Source organism: Mus musculus, chromosome 12 (genome assembly GCF_000001635.26).
Source record: "Mus musculus strain C57BL/6J chromosome 12, GRCm38.p6 C57BL/6J".
Lineage (NCBI taxonomy): Eukaryota > Metazoa > Chordata > Mammalia > Rodentia > Muridae > Mus > Mus musculus.
In genome coordinates this window covers 28,858,726-28,877,665 of record NC_000078.6, presented here as the reverse complement: position 1 = coordinate 28,877,665, position 18,940 = coordinate 28,858,726, and the positions used below count along the sequence as shown (strand labels likewise).

The following is an 18,940-nucleotide window of genomic DNA, read 5'->3' as shown; positions in this document are numbered from 1 at the left end:
GGACTATAAAGGTGGACAGGTGTGACCTATCTAACTATATTTCAAGTATAGTGGGTCAAAGTATGTCTGAGTTGAGGGGTACCTTGGGGTTAGCAGGATCCTCCTGAGTCCCTGCTCAGTGTCTGAGTCATGACAATCCCAAGACTTCTATGTACATGGGTGATACATCGGCATGACCATGCACTGAAACCCAGCATCCAGGCCAGCTGTATGATCGGAGGATGCCTCCTCCAGGAGCAGACCTTGTCCAACATGGAGTGAATCTTCTCTCCTTCCTCTCCTCCCCCCCCCCCTACAGCCCTCAATCCTTTCTTCCTCCCTCCCCCCCTTTTATTATGGAGCAGGGTATGGGGGTCCATATATGTTGTCCAAACTAGGGTAGAAATTCTGGTCTCAAGTCATCGCTGTTTCAGCCTTCTAAGTAGCTGGGAATATTGAAGCTGGTTTGAGTATCCCGGTTTGATCATGGCTTTTGCTTGAGAGGAGTGTGCCCAGCATAGAGGAGTCTACATGGCAAAACAGGGGAGCGGGGAATCACAGGACAAACGGACCTCAGTGTTATACACTCCTGCTCTGGCTTTTCCTCATTTCACAGCAAACCCCCAGCCCTCTTGCGCCACAGGCTGATGTACAACTCCCTCTGTCGTACACAGTCTAGCTAACCTGGCGTTCAGGTACCTATGGGACCTTGCAAGGCCGCAAGCACCAGCCTTACCCAGACATACCCTGAGTGTCTCCCTGACAAGGCAAGGCCCCGTGCAGTGGCAGTCAGTGTTCTGTGCCCTGTCGCTTCTCTGATAGGGTGCCACAGCAAGTCCTCAGGCTCCATGAAAAGGCGTCAGAGTTGTCTACCCCACAGCGTTTCCTAGGTACCCACATCCTCTGTCACAGGCACCGTCTCTCAGATCACCTCTGAAACTGATGACAGTACACTGACCAACTACTGCTGAAAAGGACAAGACAGAGCTCAGAAGTGACCACACACTGGCCTTTCAGAGATGCTGCAGGGGCCACTCTGACTTCTGTGGCAATATAGCCCGTCTAAAGGGTGTACACCGGCTAAGGAGATGAGCAAGGGCCCAAAACCATGATAAAAGGGAGGGTGTGGGACCAAACTTTTGTGAAGAGCTGCTATCCCAGTGAACCCTATTGAAGCCACAGCCCAGATGTTGTTGAGCTTTTAGTGTTCATAGGGATTCATTCCACAGTGCCCTCATCTTGACGAGGATACTGAGGTCAGCACTGGCAGGTAGCACACTGCCTAAGTGTATCAGCTGTGCCAGAGTGGAGCATCTCTTAGAAGGCCTGGTGGCCAACTTCACACAGGGCTTTGGGAACACCAGGCCCCCTAACGGGTATCATGGAATTCCACCTTCTCCTTCAGAAGGGCCATGTTACCTTCACTTTAAAGCTAGAAACTCCTGCCTAGAAAAGTAAAGAAACCTGACCTAGTTCATCAGGAAGCCACGCTACCAGTCAAACCCAGACCCCCAGGCTATCATAACCACCTGACCTGCTCCACTATCAATGCTCAAGTTTAAAAAGTAATGCGCAACGTGGGGGGGGCGGGGTTAAAGTCACAGAATCACCTTGGACAATGCACTCCTTAGCATGCTTCCACAGGGGACCACAGCCTGGCTTGTGTTCAGGGTACTCACACAGTAGGATCCAACTATTGTGACTGGTGGTCTCAGGGAAGCCCTGTCCTACTAAAGCTGGTATAGCCGTCAACCATTTAGAATGGCTTTCAGCTGGGATGTGCTACCAATGCTGAAATACATGCCTAGGACCAGTCTGATGCACATTTCTGGGAGGCTGAAGCCAGAGAAAGCAGAGGCTCTTCTATGGAATGCTCCTTCTTGAGGTGAGGGGCTTTCTGCCAATAGAGCCTTCTCCCTTGGCCCCTGCACTATGGGCTAGGTCCTTAGCACCTGCCCCCAGCCCTGACAGCTTCATCAGTCAGTGATGTATACCTCAGCCCTCCCCACGCTCTGCAGTGTAGCCAGCTCTGAGACGGCAATAGAAAGACAATTCCAGCACAAGCCTTCCCATACGCTTATTAAGCAGCAAGACACAACAGGGCATGAATTATTACGCAATAACTCGTGCCTCGAAGCCATTTCAGATGCAGAAGTCGGCGGATTCATCATTATCATATATTCAGTTCTATTTTTCTTTTTCAGGCTATAAAAAATCATGTCTAAATCTCCTAAAACCATCATAGTTACATCAAAAAGTAGATTGGGCTATCAACTTCGACAGTTTAAGATAAGCCAGGCGCTGAGCAGGAAACACTCTAAAGAGTTCTTTACTTAGGTTTGGGTTCTGTTACTGGGAGATGATGATAAATATGTGATTTCTTACTCCTACTCTGGCTTTATATATATTTAAAAAAATACAGCAAAAAAAGGGAAGTTCCCAGTTAAGGGAGTCAGGTATGCCTCCAAATGCCATTGCCCACACGCCACTGCCCACACGCTGCTGCCCACACAAAAGGCAAGCAGCATGCTGCAGGGAGGGACTGTGCTAAGAGGGAAGCCATTCTCCCAGGGACAAGAAATTGTGGAGACAGCCTCAGTCACGGAGCTGCTATAATGGATGGATGGGCATGGGATAGCTCAATGCTATTCCGTTTCCTCCCAGGAATATGGGCATGGCACCTTGCCATCCCTAATGAAGAATGGACAGCAGTGACAGGCTGCAGAGTCCCTTAAAGAGACTTGAGGGAAAACTCAGGATTCTGTGGCCACCCATTCCTGGGACATTAACGATGGCCTCAGGCCAGCCGGAGGGAGGTGCCACCAGTAGCTCATTACAATAGACACCCAGCTGCAGGCTCTGGCTTAGGGCCCAGCTGCGGGACTCATTAGTTACATCGAGAAATCTAGTGATGCTGGAGAAATTTGAGTTCGAGGTCCCACCCATCCTGTGGAGAAAAATGCCTTCTCTATTGTTCCCACATGGCTGAGGGACAAGGCTGGGGTCACCTGGTGGGGACAAGTGAAGTGGTTAGAGCCTCAGATGGCACAGGCTGCTTTGGTTTTCAGCCCCCAAAGCTGCCAGCTGGTTGCATCCTTTTCTGAAGCTTGGCCACTCTTGCACCTACTTTAGCAATGTGTGCTCCTGCACCTACCTTGTTATTCATCCTACTACCCACTAGCACCTACTCGGTATCTACGCTAGTATCTACTCCCAGTGCCTACCTACCTCAGCATCTACCTTAGTACCTAGCCTAAAATCTATACCCCAGTACCTACCCTAATATACCTCAGTACCCACCCCAGAACCTACTTTATTATCTATGTTAGTAACTGCCTGAATACTTACACTAGTACTCACCCTAATATCTATACCCCAGTACCTACCCTAATATACCTCAGTACCCACCCCAGAACCTACTTTATTATCTATGTTAGTAACTGCCTGAATACTTACACTAGTACTCACCCTAATATCTATACCCCAGTACCTACTCTGCTCCAGCTTTTTACAAAAATACAGCAAAAAAGGAAGTTCCCTGTTAAGAGTGCCAGGTTTGCCTCCAGGATGCACTGCCCACATGCTGCTGCCCCTACAAAATGCAAGCAGTATATCCCAACACCTATCTCAGTACCTACTTTATTATCCATACGCAGTACCTGCCTAAATATCTACCCCAGAATCTACCCTAATGTACCCCAGTGCATCCCCCCAACAGCTACCCTAATACCTATACTCCCGTATCTACTCTAGTATACCTGATGCATATGCTGCAGTATCCACCCCACTCAGAACCTGCTCCTATGCCCCTTGAGTCCCCGAAAGGCCAGCAGCCAAGACATGGAAAAGCACTGAGCCTTAGGGTCGAGCAGGCTGGCTGCTGCTGCTGTGCCTTAGCTGACCTCAAACCCCTGGAGCTTCACCAGTAAAGGCTAGAAGACTGCTGCCGAGAACACCCTGAGACCAACAGGAATCAGGAAATGACCATTCAGGTGAACGCAGTGGGGACTCCACAGTCAGACGGGCTGAAGGCAACAGTATAACCTGGGTACCTCAAGGCCATGCAGCTGTCCTGACCAGCACTGGGACAGTGCTGAGTGACTGGCATTGTGTGCTTGCTGGTACCTCAGGAGTGCAGAGCACCAAGGGTGAGCTCATGTGCCACAGCATCACTTACCATGACAGCTGGGCATGGATCACTAGGTGCAACTGTCACACAGCAAGAAGAGATGAGAGAGGTGAGCTGCAGGTGGGGTGATTTGCCCAAGTGCTCGTAGCTCCAGCTCTCTGTGTAATTGGTCTGGAAGGCTTTTAACAATTATTGATAGCTGCAGACCTCAAGAGTAGCTCAGTTATTTTCTGCATCGAAGCAGCGACCAAGCCAGCCCAGCAAGTACAGCCCCTTAAATTCTGAGACCATGGTGGGGGTTGGTGGGTGTCCTGACAAATGCGTGCTCGGTCACACACAGCTATTTTGCACAGCACTACACAGGACCAGAGGGTGGTCTGCACTGACCTTGGGGAACCCTGACCAATGTGGGCCTCCGTGGCATTTGTGTCGAAGGGCAATGCCCCCACAAAAGCCATTCCTCAGCAGGCGATGAGGCACTGCACCAAGGAACTGCCAGGCATGAGCGGGAGGAACTAAGAATTATGACCACACCTGGTTTTAAATCACAGCTTGGCGACAGGCACTCCAACAGTGATCCATGAGCTGCGGCACAGGTCTGCATGGCATGGCCTGTGGTTAATCTGTGTGAGCTGGTGACCTGGATAGAGGCAGGGTGCTGCCTCCTCTGCTGAGCTGCTGCTGGAGCTGTAGGACTGGCTCTGCTCAGGAGAGAACTAAGACACGGATGTCCTTCCATGGTAACCTCATGATGCTTTCTTTGCAACAAAAGCCAACAATCAGAATCAGATGCTTAAGGTCTAGGAGATCAGTGCAGGCCTATCCTGACAGCCCTGCCTATGGGGGCACTGAGGCTGGCCATGTAGTTGGCTCTGATGGGCAGGCAGCGTGGTGCTATATGGTCAAGGAGCTCACTCAGACTGTTTCACCATGCCTGGCACGCCCACAGTTGTCACCCAAGAGCCAAAGTGCATCCTGGCCACGTGTGTGCCTGTCACAGGCTGTTGTCTCCTTCGGCGGAGGCAAACACCCAAGTGAACAGAACGGGGACTGTGATTTCATTTCACAAGCAAGGAGACGCCTCCTACGCATCTCTGAGCTTATCTGAGCGGCAGGCTCCAGACCAGCAAATTGCCGCCCACCTACACACTCTGCACTTCCTCGGGGACTGAGTGAGAAGGCTCTTTGAGAAACAGATTCGGGATCTGCTCTTCCTCCAGGATGATGTTCATTCCTCTTGGGGAAGCTCATCAACTTCTATATACTGAGGAAGGGCTGGGGGCCTCTGGCATCAACTATTCAAACATCCCTAGGAGAGGGAGCCCACCTGTGCATCTTATAAGCCTCTCAAACTTCCCTGAAGGGGATGGCTTGCCCCTTCCCCACCAGTGCCACCAGCAAGCACACCACAGATAATGATTCACTATTCCTCCACTCTCCTACCCAGCTCTGTACCTCTGCCTGTGCACCCTATAAGCCGGGCACCACGCTGCTAGCAATATCCCTTAGTCCAGGCGACATCTGAATGTGCTTTAAGATAACTTTTAGCAACCTGACCCAGAGCAGAACACCCAAGCTTCCCAGTTGCTCCTGTGGCCCATCTTAAGTCCACACTGGTACAGGGCCCTGCCTGGGTGTGTATCTCAGCTCCCAGGTGCCTCCCACCCTGTTGCCTGTGTGTATGAAGGATGATGCAGTATTGGCCAAATGAGTCTGGCTGACCTTTCAAATCACGCTCCTCTCCTCCACCCTAAACTTCTTTTATCCATTATTTACTCACTTTACATCCTGACCACAGCTTCCACTCTGTCCTCTCCTCCCAGTCCCACTCTCATACTCCTCCCCCACCTCCAATCCCCCTCCTCAGGGCTCTGTTGACACAAACCTGCTGTTTGCCTCCCAGCCTCAGTAGCCTCAGCAACAGTCCATCAGGTACCACTGAGGCCTGCCTCACTAAAGGCATCCACATTGTTCTTACTTAGTCTAGCAGAGCCCAGTGTCCCTCAGTCTGGTAGGCTCAGGCCTCTGAGGGCATCTGTGAGCAAGGTGTACACAGCAGCTTCAGCATAGGCCCTCATGCCAGCTTCCATCTGAAACCCTTAAGTGCAATGCCATCATGGTTGACAGATGAACCTCTTACGTAGATAAAGACACCCAAACCTAAGGGTTATGGAACCCATATTGCTGCCCTGAGAAGCGGCATGCCCACCCCTCTCCCAGCAGAGACCCGATGAGCCAGCCTAAAATCCCACACACCAGGTCTTGTTCAGATTCATTCATGCTGGCCCTACTTTCCTCTCTTACGCCCTGGCCCAGAAGACTCCCTCCATTGACTGACTCTTCTTGGTTCTTCCTGACCACTCCCTTTTCTGTGATGGATGGCTACTGCCCTGACCTGCAGAAGCTCTGGTCCCAGAGATGACAGATACGGTACATGGCTTGTCTTCCTCTCCCTTTCCCAGCATGGGACATCAGAAGCTCTGGGCAGGGCTGTGTGGGGGAAAGGCTTTCCCGACAAGGAGACACTGGTCTTGGGGACAGAATTCAGAGGCACTCTTGTAGATCTGTCTGTGATAGTGAGGAGACCAGGGAAGCTGGTGTGGTGTGTGTGTTTGTGTCTGTGTTGGGAAGGCTTTGGCGGGGGGGCTCAGATGTGGATGAAGGGGTCTGTATGCCCTGGAGAGGCCTCAGGGTCCCTTGGTACCTACTGAGTATCAGACCCTCACCCAACAGTATCCTCTCTGCTCCAGATGGGAACCACAGAGTTGGAGATCCTCAAAATGTCAATCATTGAAGAAGACATTTTATACTTTATGAAACTAGATGAAGAAAGATGGCCAAGGTCAGGCCTTCATGGACCTAGCAGCTGACCAAACAGATACCCAACTGCCACACTTCACCCCTGCCCTGCTCTTGTTTGTTCCTTGATTTTCCCAGCCTTCATCCAGCCTGTAGTGGGATTCAGAGTATAAAGCAGTTTTCTCTTTCAGTTGCTTTCTGTACACGGGGTTAGGGCAGGACTAGGGGAGGTCTGGTATGACGGGACCCTGGTGCCATGAGCCGCAGAAGGTCCTAGACCACTCAATAGAAGGCAGGGCTCTGCCGTAGTGGGTAGAGAGAAGGGTTTCCAACTTCCCCATATAACTGTGGCAGCAGCCACACGGGCCATGGGAAGTGTCAGATTAAGGATGGCGACCCTTCTTCTCTGACCTATCAAAGGATATGGCATCTTTCCTGTTCTTCTCCCACTGGCCCCAGACACAGGTATGGCTTCAAGAGGAGCAGTAAGTAGGGGACTTAGTCCTCAGGGAAGCGGTCACAGGACCCAGAAGGAGGCTCCGGGAACTCGAATGTTCTGGGCAGTAGTCCATAAGGTCCAAAGGGATTCCTAATGAGACAGAGAGCAGTGGAGGGGAGTGAGAAGGAACAGACAAGCGAGACCTGGTGTGGATAAAGAAGCATGGCAAAGGGGAAACAGCAGTAAGGGATGCTGGGATGCTGGGATGCTGGGATGCTGGGATGCTGGGATGCTGGGATGCCTGGATGCCTGGATGTCTATATAAAAAGAAGTAAAACCATCCCAAGTGGATCCAGGAAGTAAATGCAGAGCCATGAAACATTCAGAAGAAAACACTGGAGAATATCAGGCAGGTTCAAACCATGAAGAAAGAGGCTAGACAAGTTAGATTTCAACTTCTTTCTTTCTTTTTTTTAATCCCTGTAAGTCATACTGCTCAGCAAGCAACAAGGTGAGGAAAACAGGTTATTTGAAATTACATAGCTGATAAGGAACTTACACCCAAAATAAAGAACTGTCAAAATCAATACTAATTAAACACACAATTAATTACCAACCAACTGAATCTACGGACTCTGCCAAGGAGGACATTAGATGGCTAATGAGTTTGTGAGCTGTGTAGCAGGGGCGAGGTCTGCAGTGTATGAGGTTGAAGCGTGGGCTGCGGGTAAGGGACAGGCTCTACAGGAAGAGGAAGCCATGAAGCCTCCAAAGTACTAGACAGTGTACAAAGTTATACCCCAACTGACATGGACCCTGAGATTCACTATTTGTTTGTTTCTTTGAGATAGGGTCTCACCATATATCCCAGGCTGGCCTCAAACTCACAGCAATCCTCCTACTTCAGGATGAGTGCTGGGACTACAGATATGTATATCATACCTGAACCCGAAATCTGTTTCTACTTGGAGCAGCCCCAGTGAACCTGGAAGGGTCAGAAGACACACCCAGAACTCAGGTCCACGGGGTCACTAAGTAGCCCTTCACCTTAGGGGTTGACTGTCTTCTAGATGTGACATGGATTTGGTGGCAGGGCCACAGCTGATCAGCCACTGCCCAGAAATAAAAGTGTCTGTTCTCGGGGACCAGTGCATGTGTTTGGGACAGCTCTACTATTGACTACCAATCACATGCCATGGATGACCTTTGATGGAAACATTGCAATTGCAGAGTGTGGCCTGCAGGGAGAAGACAGAAGAGTGGCCCTGGCACTGCCGCCCAAGCAGATGCTCTATGAAAGTCTCCAATGAAAACCATTACAGAGAGGAGGATCCAGATAGCCATGCCAAGAGCTGTGAGCCTGAGACAGCAGGGAAGAGTCTGCGGTTTGACAATCTATTCTGCACTGTAAAGATTCATAGAATGTACTGTGAAAATGACATCATCCAGCAGGGCAGTGTGCCTGTCCTGCACAGCGTCTGTCCCTGCCTGTGCACAGGCACCCAGATCCAGGTCCAGGACATGAACCCCTGGGCAGTGCTCCACTTCCCAGGTATACAGATATGTCAGGTTAGGGCTTCAGACTGATGCAGAAGTCTGATAGACAAGCTGTGGGACTGGCTGGACCATCCCCCTCTCTTCCATCTCCTCTTTTGACAGGCAGGAAGGCGGGGCATTTGAGTAAGGAAGCAGAGCCTGCAGGAAAAGATGGGCACCCTGTCTACTGCCAAGGTGGCTTCTCGAGCATGAGCATGTGTGAGATAGACAAGCAAAGGCTCCAGGGTTCATACAAGAGAGGTCAGCAGTTCCCAGGGCTCTTGAGGAACTGTTGGTGGACTGTGCTGCTGGTTGCCCATGGTGACTCTACCCATTCCTGACTTCTGACATGACAGAGACCAGCAAAGGCTAGCTGGCCAGTTTAGTTGTACAATCTGAAACAAGTATGCCCCACAGACAGAGTGAATCCCATTTTACTAAATGTGCTGGGCAATTTTATGTCGACTTGACAGAAGCTAGAGGCATCTGAGAGGAGGGAGCATCAACTAAGAAATGTCTCCAGATGATCATGCTGTGGGCAAGCCTATAAGGCATTTTCTTAACTAGTGACTGTTGATGAAAAGGGCCCAGACCATCGGGGGTGGGGTCACCCCTGGGCTGCTGGTCCTGGATTCTATTAGAAAGCAGAGTGAACAAGCCTGCAAGGCCTCTGCATCAGCTTCTGCCTCCAAGTTCCTGCCCTATTTTGAGTTCCTGTCCTGACTTCCTTAAGTGATGGAGCACAATGTGGAAGTGTAAGTCAGATAAACCCTTTCCTTTCCATTTGCTTTTTGGCCAGGGTGTTTTAACACAGCAATAGTAACTGTAACTAAAACACAATAGTGAATCACTAACATCGCAGGCTAGGCACTCATCCACCTGGAGCCAATGGTCCACAGGAGCCTTGCCTAAGGGACGGCACTGTGGGGAGGGCACACCTGTCCCACAGGTGAGGGATGGCACTGTGGGGAGGGCACTCCTGTCCACAGGTGAGGGATGGCACTGTGGGGAGGGCATACCTGTCCCACAGGTGAGGGATGGCACTGTGGGGAGGGCACACCTGTCCACAGGCGAGGAATGGCACTGTGGAGAGGGCACACCTGTCCACAGGTGAGGGATGGCACTGTGGGGAGGGCACACCAGTCTCACAGGTGAGGGATGGCACTGTGAGGAGGACATATCTGTCCCACAGGTGAGGGATGGCACTGTGGGGAGGGCATACCTGTCCCACAGGTGAGGGATGGCACTGTGTTTTTTTCAGATGTGATAGAAAAAACAAACAAAGAGCCTAATGACTTCCTCAGTGGGGCAGGGAGCCTGAAAGGAGGAGGCTGTGCGCATCCCACTGACTTTATTTCAGTTTGCAATCTCATGACAACAGGAAGGTGGAAACACACTGGGGAAAAGTTAAACTTCCAACACCCTTTAAACAGAAACCAGAAACCAAACAGAGACTGGGCAGCCATCAATTCACACATGGACAGCTGTGTCCAGTAAAGCTCCCGCCCATGCTGAGCAGTGTGCTGACAGCATCAGATGAGCTGCTGGCAGAAGCGCCATGTCCCTCAGAGCTCCTGTAGAAGCAATGCTGGTTCTCCCAAGGAGGGAATCTGTCTGTGAAAGGAATTACCTCGTAGCTGCAGATTTCTGAGAATTTGCCAAGTACCAAGCAGCAGTGCCATGGGCCACTAGAGCAGTATGTGGTACTTCAGTGCCCTGGGAACTCTGTTGATAACCAGTCTCCCGTCGTAACTTAGGGAAGCAAACAGCCATGGGTCAGCTGAGGCCCAGTCCACTGCATACACGCTGTCCTCATGCTCCTCATAGGTGGCAATAACGTTGTCCTGCAGGGGTTCCTTGCTCCTATAGCCCAAGACATAGAGACCCGAGTGAGCCACAGGAGATATGAGGGTCACAGAGGAAAACACGGCAAGGACCATATGCAGCCTATGTGTGGCCAGCATGCTGACGCTCAAGAGCCCTCATGACAGCTATGGGGACAGGGTACAACCGGCTCTGGGACTGTGGGTTCCTGGGGTGATCATCTGTCTGGAGTATTCTGAGGGCCCTGTCCAGGCACCAGGACACTATGTCTAGTAGAGTGTAACAGCAAAGCCACTAGCAAGTGAGCCCGAAGGACACTGAAAGCAGCCAGGCCAGGGCTACAGAGTAGCCAGTGTCTGGGATCTCAGCTGAGGCTGCCCAAGCCACTGAGAGGAAGGTTTTGTTCAGGTGTGCGGCCAATTTGGGACTGGGACTGGGTGAGGCAACACCCTCTCCTTACATCCTTAGACATGAGCCCAACAAGTCCTCATAGAGAATCCAGGGCTGTACACATTCCCAAGGAGCAGGCCTCCTGGCCAGTATCAGGAGGTCTGAAACTCCAGGGTTTCCCGTCTGCAAAATGCAGCCCAACCTGCTCCACAGACACAGGCAACTTCCCAGAAGGCACAGCTGCTCTGGCACTTTCTCCCCCTCAGTTTCCAGAATGACTTCCAGCACTGAATGCAGTCTAGGGGCCCTGAGTGCCAGAATAAATGCTTCCTTTCCCATTAGACTGCTGGAGGTCTTAATGCCCTCCACCCACCCTTGAATTTCACCTGGGATCTAAGGTACCCCAGGGCCCCCACTTTCCCAGCAAGTAGACCTGCCAGTGGTCAAAGAATACTTTGTGACAAATACCAGGAAGCATCTCCACAGGGAATCCCATTTTCCTGAATTTAGTCCCATCAACATGGCAGGATGTCATCAGGACAGTCTGGCAGCCACGGCCTCCTCCCCTGTTTCCTTAATGCTTCCCACAAGGGGGGCAGCACACACATTAATCACTCCGCAGACTAAGGGAGCAGTAAGTTCCTCCCCTGGCAGAGGAGGTGAGAGACTGCCTCCTTGGCAGAAGCCCGTCTGCATGGCACCCTGGAAGAACAGCTGGAGGCTCTGCACCTGTGCTCAGCAGGGCACCAACAGGAAAGTGACAGTGGAGGAACAAACCCTGCAGCAGAGCCACACAGAGGTGTCTCCTCACAGAGTAACGAGACAGATGCAAGGGAACAAAGGAGTGTGTGTGGACACAAACCAGCGCAGAGGCCTGCAGTGTGCTCTGGGATCGCTAGCTGTCCAACTCGGTGGGTTTCACTCCAGAGCCTCCTGTCTGCAATCTGGGCATGAATTCCTGGAGTGTGCTTTGAGGGAAGCTACTGACACGCAGGAGCATGGTAAAACCACTGTAAGGGATGAGAGCATCTCCCTCCAGTGTAGGCTCTACCAAGAAAGCTATGGGCCCTGCAGCCTTCTCTCACAACAGAATGAGAGCACCCCCACTGACATGCACTGGGAGCCCAGGCAGAAAGTCTACAGTCACAGCTAAAAGGGTAACCACAGAGTCCTATGTGTCCCAGAGACAGGAGTCATGGGTACAAGTACCCAAGGGAGCAGGTACATGACAAAGGGCTTTTAGAGAACACTGAACCACAGTGGTGCGGCTGGGACCAGGACACTCTGAGCAGTGTCTCCATTCTGAGGAGGCCTGAGTGAGTCACTGAACAGGACTGAGAATCTTATTAACGAGCTGAAGGCTATAAGGACATGGTCAACACTACTGAACTATTCACTGAGAATCCCGAGGACACTAATAGTTTCACAGGGAGTGACAAGGCCTAGGGAGCTTCAGACATATTCTTGCCAGTGTTCAATCTGGTGACAACAGTAGCCTTTCAGATATGGCATGTGGCATTCAGTAAGACAATAGAGAATACAAACCGAGTAGAGGGATGCCTTCTAACTGCACTGCTCCTTATCTCACAGCTACTGACCTTCAGATCTGTGGTCTGTAATTGCATAGAGGAAGGGGATATCATCCTTATCACACCCAGAAATCTCCTGTCCCAAATGTCATCTGTGATCATAGAGTGCTCCTGCCCAGAGCGTTGCTCGAAGCGGTGTCTCTTACTTTTCAGCATGGTGCTCTTCTGGATCACTGATGTCACCGTCGTCCACCAGGTGACCAAAGGGCTCTGAGGAGATAGATACCATGTTGGACAGGATGACTCTGCTGTCGCTGCTGCCAGTGAGGACCAGCTGGTCGTGAGAGTGGTTGTAGCGCACACTCCACACCCTGCAAAAATCATGGGTAGATACACCATTTTGAGTGACCTTACTGGACAGAGCTGCATTAGGGCAATGTAATCAGCACCACATATGCTGACACCAGGGACTTTTGGGAAGGAGCTAAAATCTACCAAGGGTAGATCCAAAATATTCTTTTCGGACCTAGCAAACAAGGCCAGAAGACGGAGTGTCAGCTTGCACCTGCAGAGGGAGAAGGCTTAGCATTCTACCTTCCTTGAAGCCACACATGGATTAGCCACAACCTGGAATATCTAACAAAGTCCCACACATCTTTTCAGCCAGGCAATGCCACAGGATCCAAGACAAGCCTGAGCATCCTCCAAGTATCAGGTCTGATATTGGTGCCATTTCTCCTCGCACTGGCCAGGGGCCCTGCAGAATTTGGCCTCCTGACCCTTCTAAGACCACCGAAGGCTCTAGTGCCTACGTAGTTGGAGAGTGCAGCAGAACTCACATGCAAAGCTGTGCTCAGCACAGAGGACACAGCTAAGCTTTCTGCTTGGGCTGCAGCAAATTACAGCCATCCATCCAGTTCATCGCAACTGCACAGGGAGGGCCCTAGGGCTTCACAGACACAGTACCACTTCCGGTAAGAAATTCACAAACTCAGGCATAGAACTAGGAAGGGAAAGCCCTGGAGGGGCCTCCTCACCTAGGGAGGAGTCGTCAGGAAAGTGGATCTCTCAGCCAGACTTTCCTACACATATACACATGCATGAATGCAGGCACACACACAATTCACATTTCCTACATAGACACACATACAGACACACAGACACATTACACATGTATACACACTCACACATTTCTTACATATACACACATTCAAACATGTGCACACACACATTTCCTACATGCATACACAATCACACATTTCCAACACATGCACACATATACAGAAACACACATTTTCTATACACACATTACACATACACACCTCACACATTTCCTACACACAAACACGTGTGCACATGCACATATAGGTTTTGTTGGAATAAAAACATGCCTTCATGCCGTATATACTAGTCTGCGTCTCATTCTTTCTTTCCTCTCAGCATATGGTACACATCCAGACAATATTTGGAGAGGATGAATGGTCTTGGGCGTCCTTCCATATCCACACATACAGATACGCCTCATTCCTTCTGGCAGCTGCATAATCTCCCCTGCACGGATGTCACCAAATTTCCCTAACCAATCCCCCACTGATGGACATTTGGGTCCTTTCCAGGTTCCACGCGTGGCAAACAATGCTGTGTGAACATCTGCGCACATTCACGTTTCCACACTTGAACCGGCGCAGTTGAAAGAGGAACGGAATCTGGTGTTTTTCTTCTTTTCCTACACTTATAAATCACAAACATTCACATTTGGAATTAGTGTTTCTTTAGGAAGAATAAAACTGGGCTGATTGAATGATTCACAGCAGCACAAACTAAGCTGGTTTGTGCTTTTCCAAATGGTAAAGTAATTAGCAAAATAAATTACATAATCCCCTCTTCCCTAAAGCAGCATGCAAATGAGTCTCTGTACCAGTGGGAGTGCTCCTCCAGGGTCTTCACAGGCTCGGTGACATTCCGTGTGTCCCAGAACTTCACCTTGCAGTCATCTCCACAGCTGGCGAGGTAATACTGCTTGTTGGGGTTGAAGTCTAGGTCACGCACCAGCTGCCCATGAGCGTTCTCTATGCAGTATATCTGGCTGGAAAGAGAAGGACAGCACATGTAAGAATGAATGGACTATGGAAACCACCCCACTTTTCCAGGCTCTGCCTAAGCCCCCAGCTGAAGAAAGAGCTGGCCCATGCCCCTGCTGGCAGCCAAGCAGAGGGAATCCTAGCCTGGGTGCCTGGGCTCATCCACGTTTCTCCCCCTATAGAAACCACTCATGGCTGAAAGAGTGCTGGCATGCCAGTATTATATGTGTAGTTCCCTGGGCCAACTGGACAAGTGGACAATGGCTTGTAGGTATCAAATATGATTTGGTGGGCAGTGGGTAAAGGTATCTGCCACCAAACTTGATCATCTGAATTTGATGCCAGGGACCAAGACTGTAAAAGAGCCAAATCCTTCAAATTGTCATCTGTTTTCTCCATGTTCACCAGGGCACAGCTCCCCACCCCCACCCCCACCCCCACTAAATAAATAGATGTGATAGCTTTTAAAAGTATTTTAAAATGTATTTGGTCTCTTGAGAGTGGGAGAGGCCAGAGGGACAGTGACAGCCTTGCAGAAGCTGGAGCAGATGAGTGAGGACCCTGTTTGCTGTGCAGCACAGAATGAGAAAGAAGAGAGGAGAAGGCTAGACTCGACGCGTGGTGTGCTGTTGCTATTAGGAGATATATGTAGAAAGAAAAAGACAAACAGGAGAAGTAGAAAACCTGTGAGAAAGATGAAGAAGCTGGGGTTTGCTTTCCTGGACTTAGTCCATGTCGGTTCCCATCCCCACTAGTTCTCAAGGCAGGACATATGGAAAGGGGGTGTCTGAAACTTACAATATGGTGGTTTAGAGTGCACAAGCTCAGTAGACACACACACCTGAACATATGTGCACACTCTTCACACACATATGTACTGCTCATATACATGCAAGCACATACACTTGTATATATTCATATTCACTGTCTCTGTTTCTCTCTTTTCCCATTTCTTCCCCCCCCCCCGCCACCCTAAACTCATCCATACTTCTTTGACTGCCACACACAGGGTCTGAAATCCAATACTTCTGGTCAGTAGGGTCTTTCTGATACTACATCCCCAAAACAGAGTGACATGCTCAGTGCAGGTGGACAGTAGCCCCAGTTAGTGCTGTGTAATCCCTAGCTATACTCAGGGGAGACACAAGCCTCCACTGCCATCACTGGCTCCCTCGCTTGCTATAGCTTCAGTGGCGGTTGGAGAACAACCTTGAAGTCTTAATTACCTTTCACATAGCAGAACTGTATGTGCCCTGCAACAAATATCAGCTGAACTCTTTTCCTTCCCCAGCCTGATGGCATTTTCAATTATCAGTCTGTACATGTGTGAGATGTAGGCACATGTGCATTCAGGTACGTGAGTACAGGTGCACATATGTGGAGGTCACAGGACAGCCTTCAAAAGACTCTGGAAGTTCCCTAACCTCTGCCTTTCACCACCACTCACTACAAACACTGTGTCTGGCTTTTATGTGGCTTGGGCCTGGGGATGTGAACTTGGGTTGTCAGGATCGGCAGGCAAGTGCTTTTACCTATGGAAGTGTCTCCCCAGCCTGGTACGTTACATCTTCAGCTAGCTCCTATAGATTTACATCTTCAGCTAGCTCCTATAGATTTACATCTACAGCTAGCTCCTATACGTTTACATCTTCAGCTAGCTCCTATAGATTTACATCTTCAGCTAGCTCCTATACATTTACATCTTCAGCTAGCTCCTATAGATTTACATCTTCAGCTAGCTCCTATAGATTTACATCTTCAGCTAGCTCCTATAGAGTTACATCTTCAGCTAGCTCCTATACATTTACATCTACAACTAGCTCCTATACATTTACATCTACAGCTAGCTCCTATAGATTTACATCTTCAGCTAGCTCCTATAGATTTACATCTACAGCTAGCTCCTATACATTTACATCTTCAGCTAGCTCCTATAGATTTACATCTACAGCTAGCTCCTATACATTTACATCTTCAGCTAGCTCCTATACATTTACATCTTCAGCTAGCTCCTATACATTTACATCTTCAGCTAGCTCCTATAGATTTACATCTTCAGCTAGCTCCTATACATTTACATCTTCAGCTAGCTCCTATAGATTTACATCTTCAGCTAGCTCCTATACATTTACATCTTCAGCTAGCTCCTATAGATTTACATCTTCAGCTAGCTCCTATAGATTTACATCTTCAGCTAGCTCCTATAGATTTACATCTTCAGCTAGCTCCTATAGATTTACATCTTCAGCTAGCTCCTATAGATTTACATCAGCTAGCTCCTATATATTGCACTTTTTCAATGTCGTGGTATCTCTACCCTACCCCCACCAATTCAGATGCCCCAAATCATAAGAACTCTTGGGTGAAACAAGGAAAGCTGTAAAATAAAAACTGTGACCCATTCTGGGGGTCAAGAAGGGCAGTCACAGGCACACTGTGATCCAACTGAGGCTGGCTTCCGTTTCTGGCAGCACAACTTTAACACGGCCAGAAGAAGCAGCGCAGGCAGCCTGGCTAGACAAGAACAAAAGGCTGTTGCCAAAGGAGTCGCCCGTCAGTGAGAGGAGCAAAGGCTCTCCACTGTGCTGACACTTCCTTTGCTTGTCACAGAGACTCCCTGGGCACAACAAGGTCACTGTGGGGAGTTGCCAGCCAGTGCTGTGTGAATCTTGCATTTTGGTGTGTGAGCCAGTCTTTGAGCTTCTTGTCTTCACATTCTTCAAAAGGCAGCAAGGAGAGAGGCCCAGAGGACAAGGAGAAGTGGGCTGTGTGGGATATCCATCACGGTTTGAGTCTACGGCCTCCAGCTTGATCAGGAAACCAAATCACTCCTTTGTGCAGATATGCACAGGGGAGGAGTGCCAACGAGTTATTTATCAGCCCTGGATTTTCACAGGGGCCTCAGAACTAAAATTAAAGGTGTTCCCCCACCGTGGAAGAAACTCACGTTATTACATGACATCCGTCTCTTCAGCTCAGTGATAAATGATGGTGTGCTAAGGGGATAAACTGCATCTTAAAGAAGCCTGTGCAGGCTCCTGTTGCCATGGCAACAGACATCCCACCATCACTCCTCTGCCTATCAAAATCACAACTGGAACAGAAAAATCGCTCTTGTTTGTTCCATTAGAACTGCTGGTTGTTGCGTATAATTACTTAAATGACAAAATATGATTGCCCAATAGGTATGGCTCTTGAAAGCACAGAAATGGCCAGACAACTCCACAAGGGAGGCTTAGGCTGGGGACTGAAAGTGCCAGCCTACAGCGCTAATCACAGAGATGAAGCATCTGTGTCGCCATGGGGCTTGTGAGGCACCACAAAGCCCTGGACTTGGTTTCCTTCTACGCTGCCTCTGACACAGAAAAATCTAAGGGACATCACAAAGCCAACAATGGGACAGCTCCCTGCAATGGGCCTGCTAGCTTATTTTGGGGTGAAGATAATTCCTACAGAAATAAGATGAAGACAGCAAGTCAGGTATCCCCAGTGCCTCTAGCTTTCAATTAACTCCTTCAGAGGGCGAGGAAGGGAGAGAAGCAGGAATCCACAGTGTGGGTACAGCACTGACCTCATGCTCCGTGTGTCCCATCCTCGGAGGGTCGTGTCACTTGCTGTGGCCACCTGGGTACAGTTGTGGTGTGGGCTCCACCGCCCCGCGGTGAACTTCAGCTGTCCCCTTCCTTCCAGTGTTGCTGAGCTGGCCAGCTGGTAGAACGGGTATTGTTCAAAGGAGAGAAGAAAGATCTGGACTCTTTACACAATTCTCAGGATTTTATGGAAATAATTAGAACAATTTGGAGGTTCGGTCTTTGTTTCCCCCCTTAAAAGGCAAGACCATTTGAACCTTATTGGAAAAATAAAATAAAATAAAACCGTGCACAGCAAAAAATAGAAGGCACATTAATAGCCCCTATTGTGGAGGGCTTGCTTCAAGTGTGTGATTAGAGACAATCAGCTCAAACTTGAAGAGAACAATATGGAATAACTCAAACATCTGGCTTTCCCAAAGAAAGAGAAAAACCAAGTCTCCATGACCAGCTCCTTCCAAAATGACACATGTTCTTTAATCAAATGTTGTTCCCAATATAATACAACCTCTTTCCCCTTTATCATGAGGAACACAGGATCCTCACAGGGGTTCACTCAATCCCCACAGGCTGGTGAGCCCACAAACTGTCTTTTGGGGGTACTAAGACAGGCCTTGGTTCCAAGCCTGGGATAGAAGGCCACT

General features: G+C 49.6%; 1 protein-coding gene across 7 annotated transcripts in view; it reads right to left on the bottom strand.

The window, feature by feature from the left end:
* Positions 1 to 10,171: 10,171 nt before the first annotated feature.
* Eipr1 (EARP complex and GARP complex interacting protein 1) overlaps positions 10,172 to 18,940 on the bottom strand; it is a 115,693-nt gene continuing 106,924 nt past the window's right edge. For 3 of the 7 annotated variants that reach the window (XM_006515120.4, XM_006515121.4, XM_011243879.3), the window contains 4 exons: positions 18,278 to 18,453; positions 14,544 to 14,711; positions 12,832 to 12,996; positions 10,172 to 10,745 (listed from right to left, as the gene is read on the bottom strand). In XM_006515120.4, the coding sequence (XP_006515183.1) occupies positions 10,571 to 10,745; positions 12,832 to 12,996; positions 14,544 to 14,711; positions 18,278 to 18,453 (684 nt within the window). In that variant the 3' untranslated portion in view covers positions 10,172 to 10,570. The remainder of the gene's footprint in view (positions 10,746 to 12,831; positions 12,997 to 14,543; positions 14,712 to 18,277; positions 18,454 to 18,940) is intronic. The other 4 variants (NM_001379229.1, NM_201357.3, NM_001379230.1 and 1 more) reach the window with 2 other exon arrangements.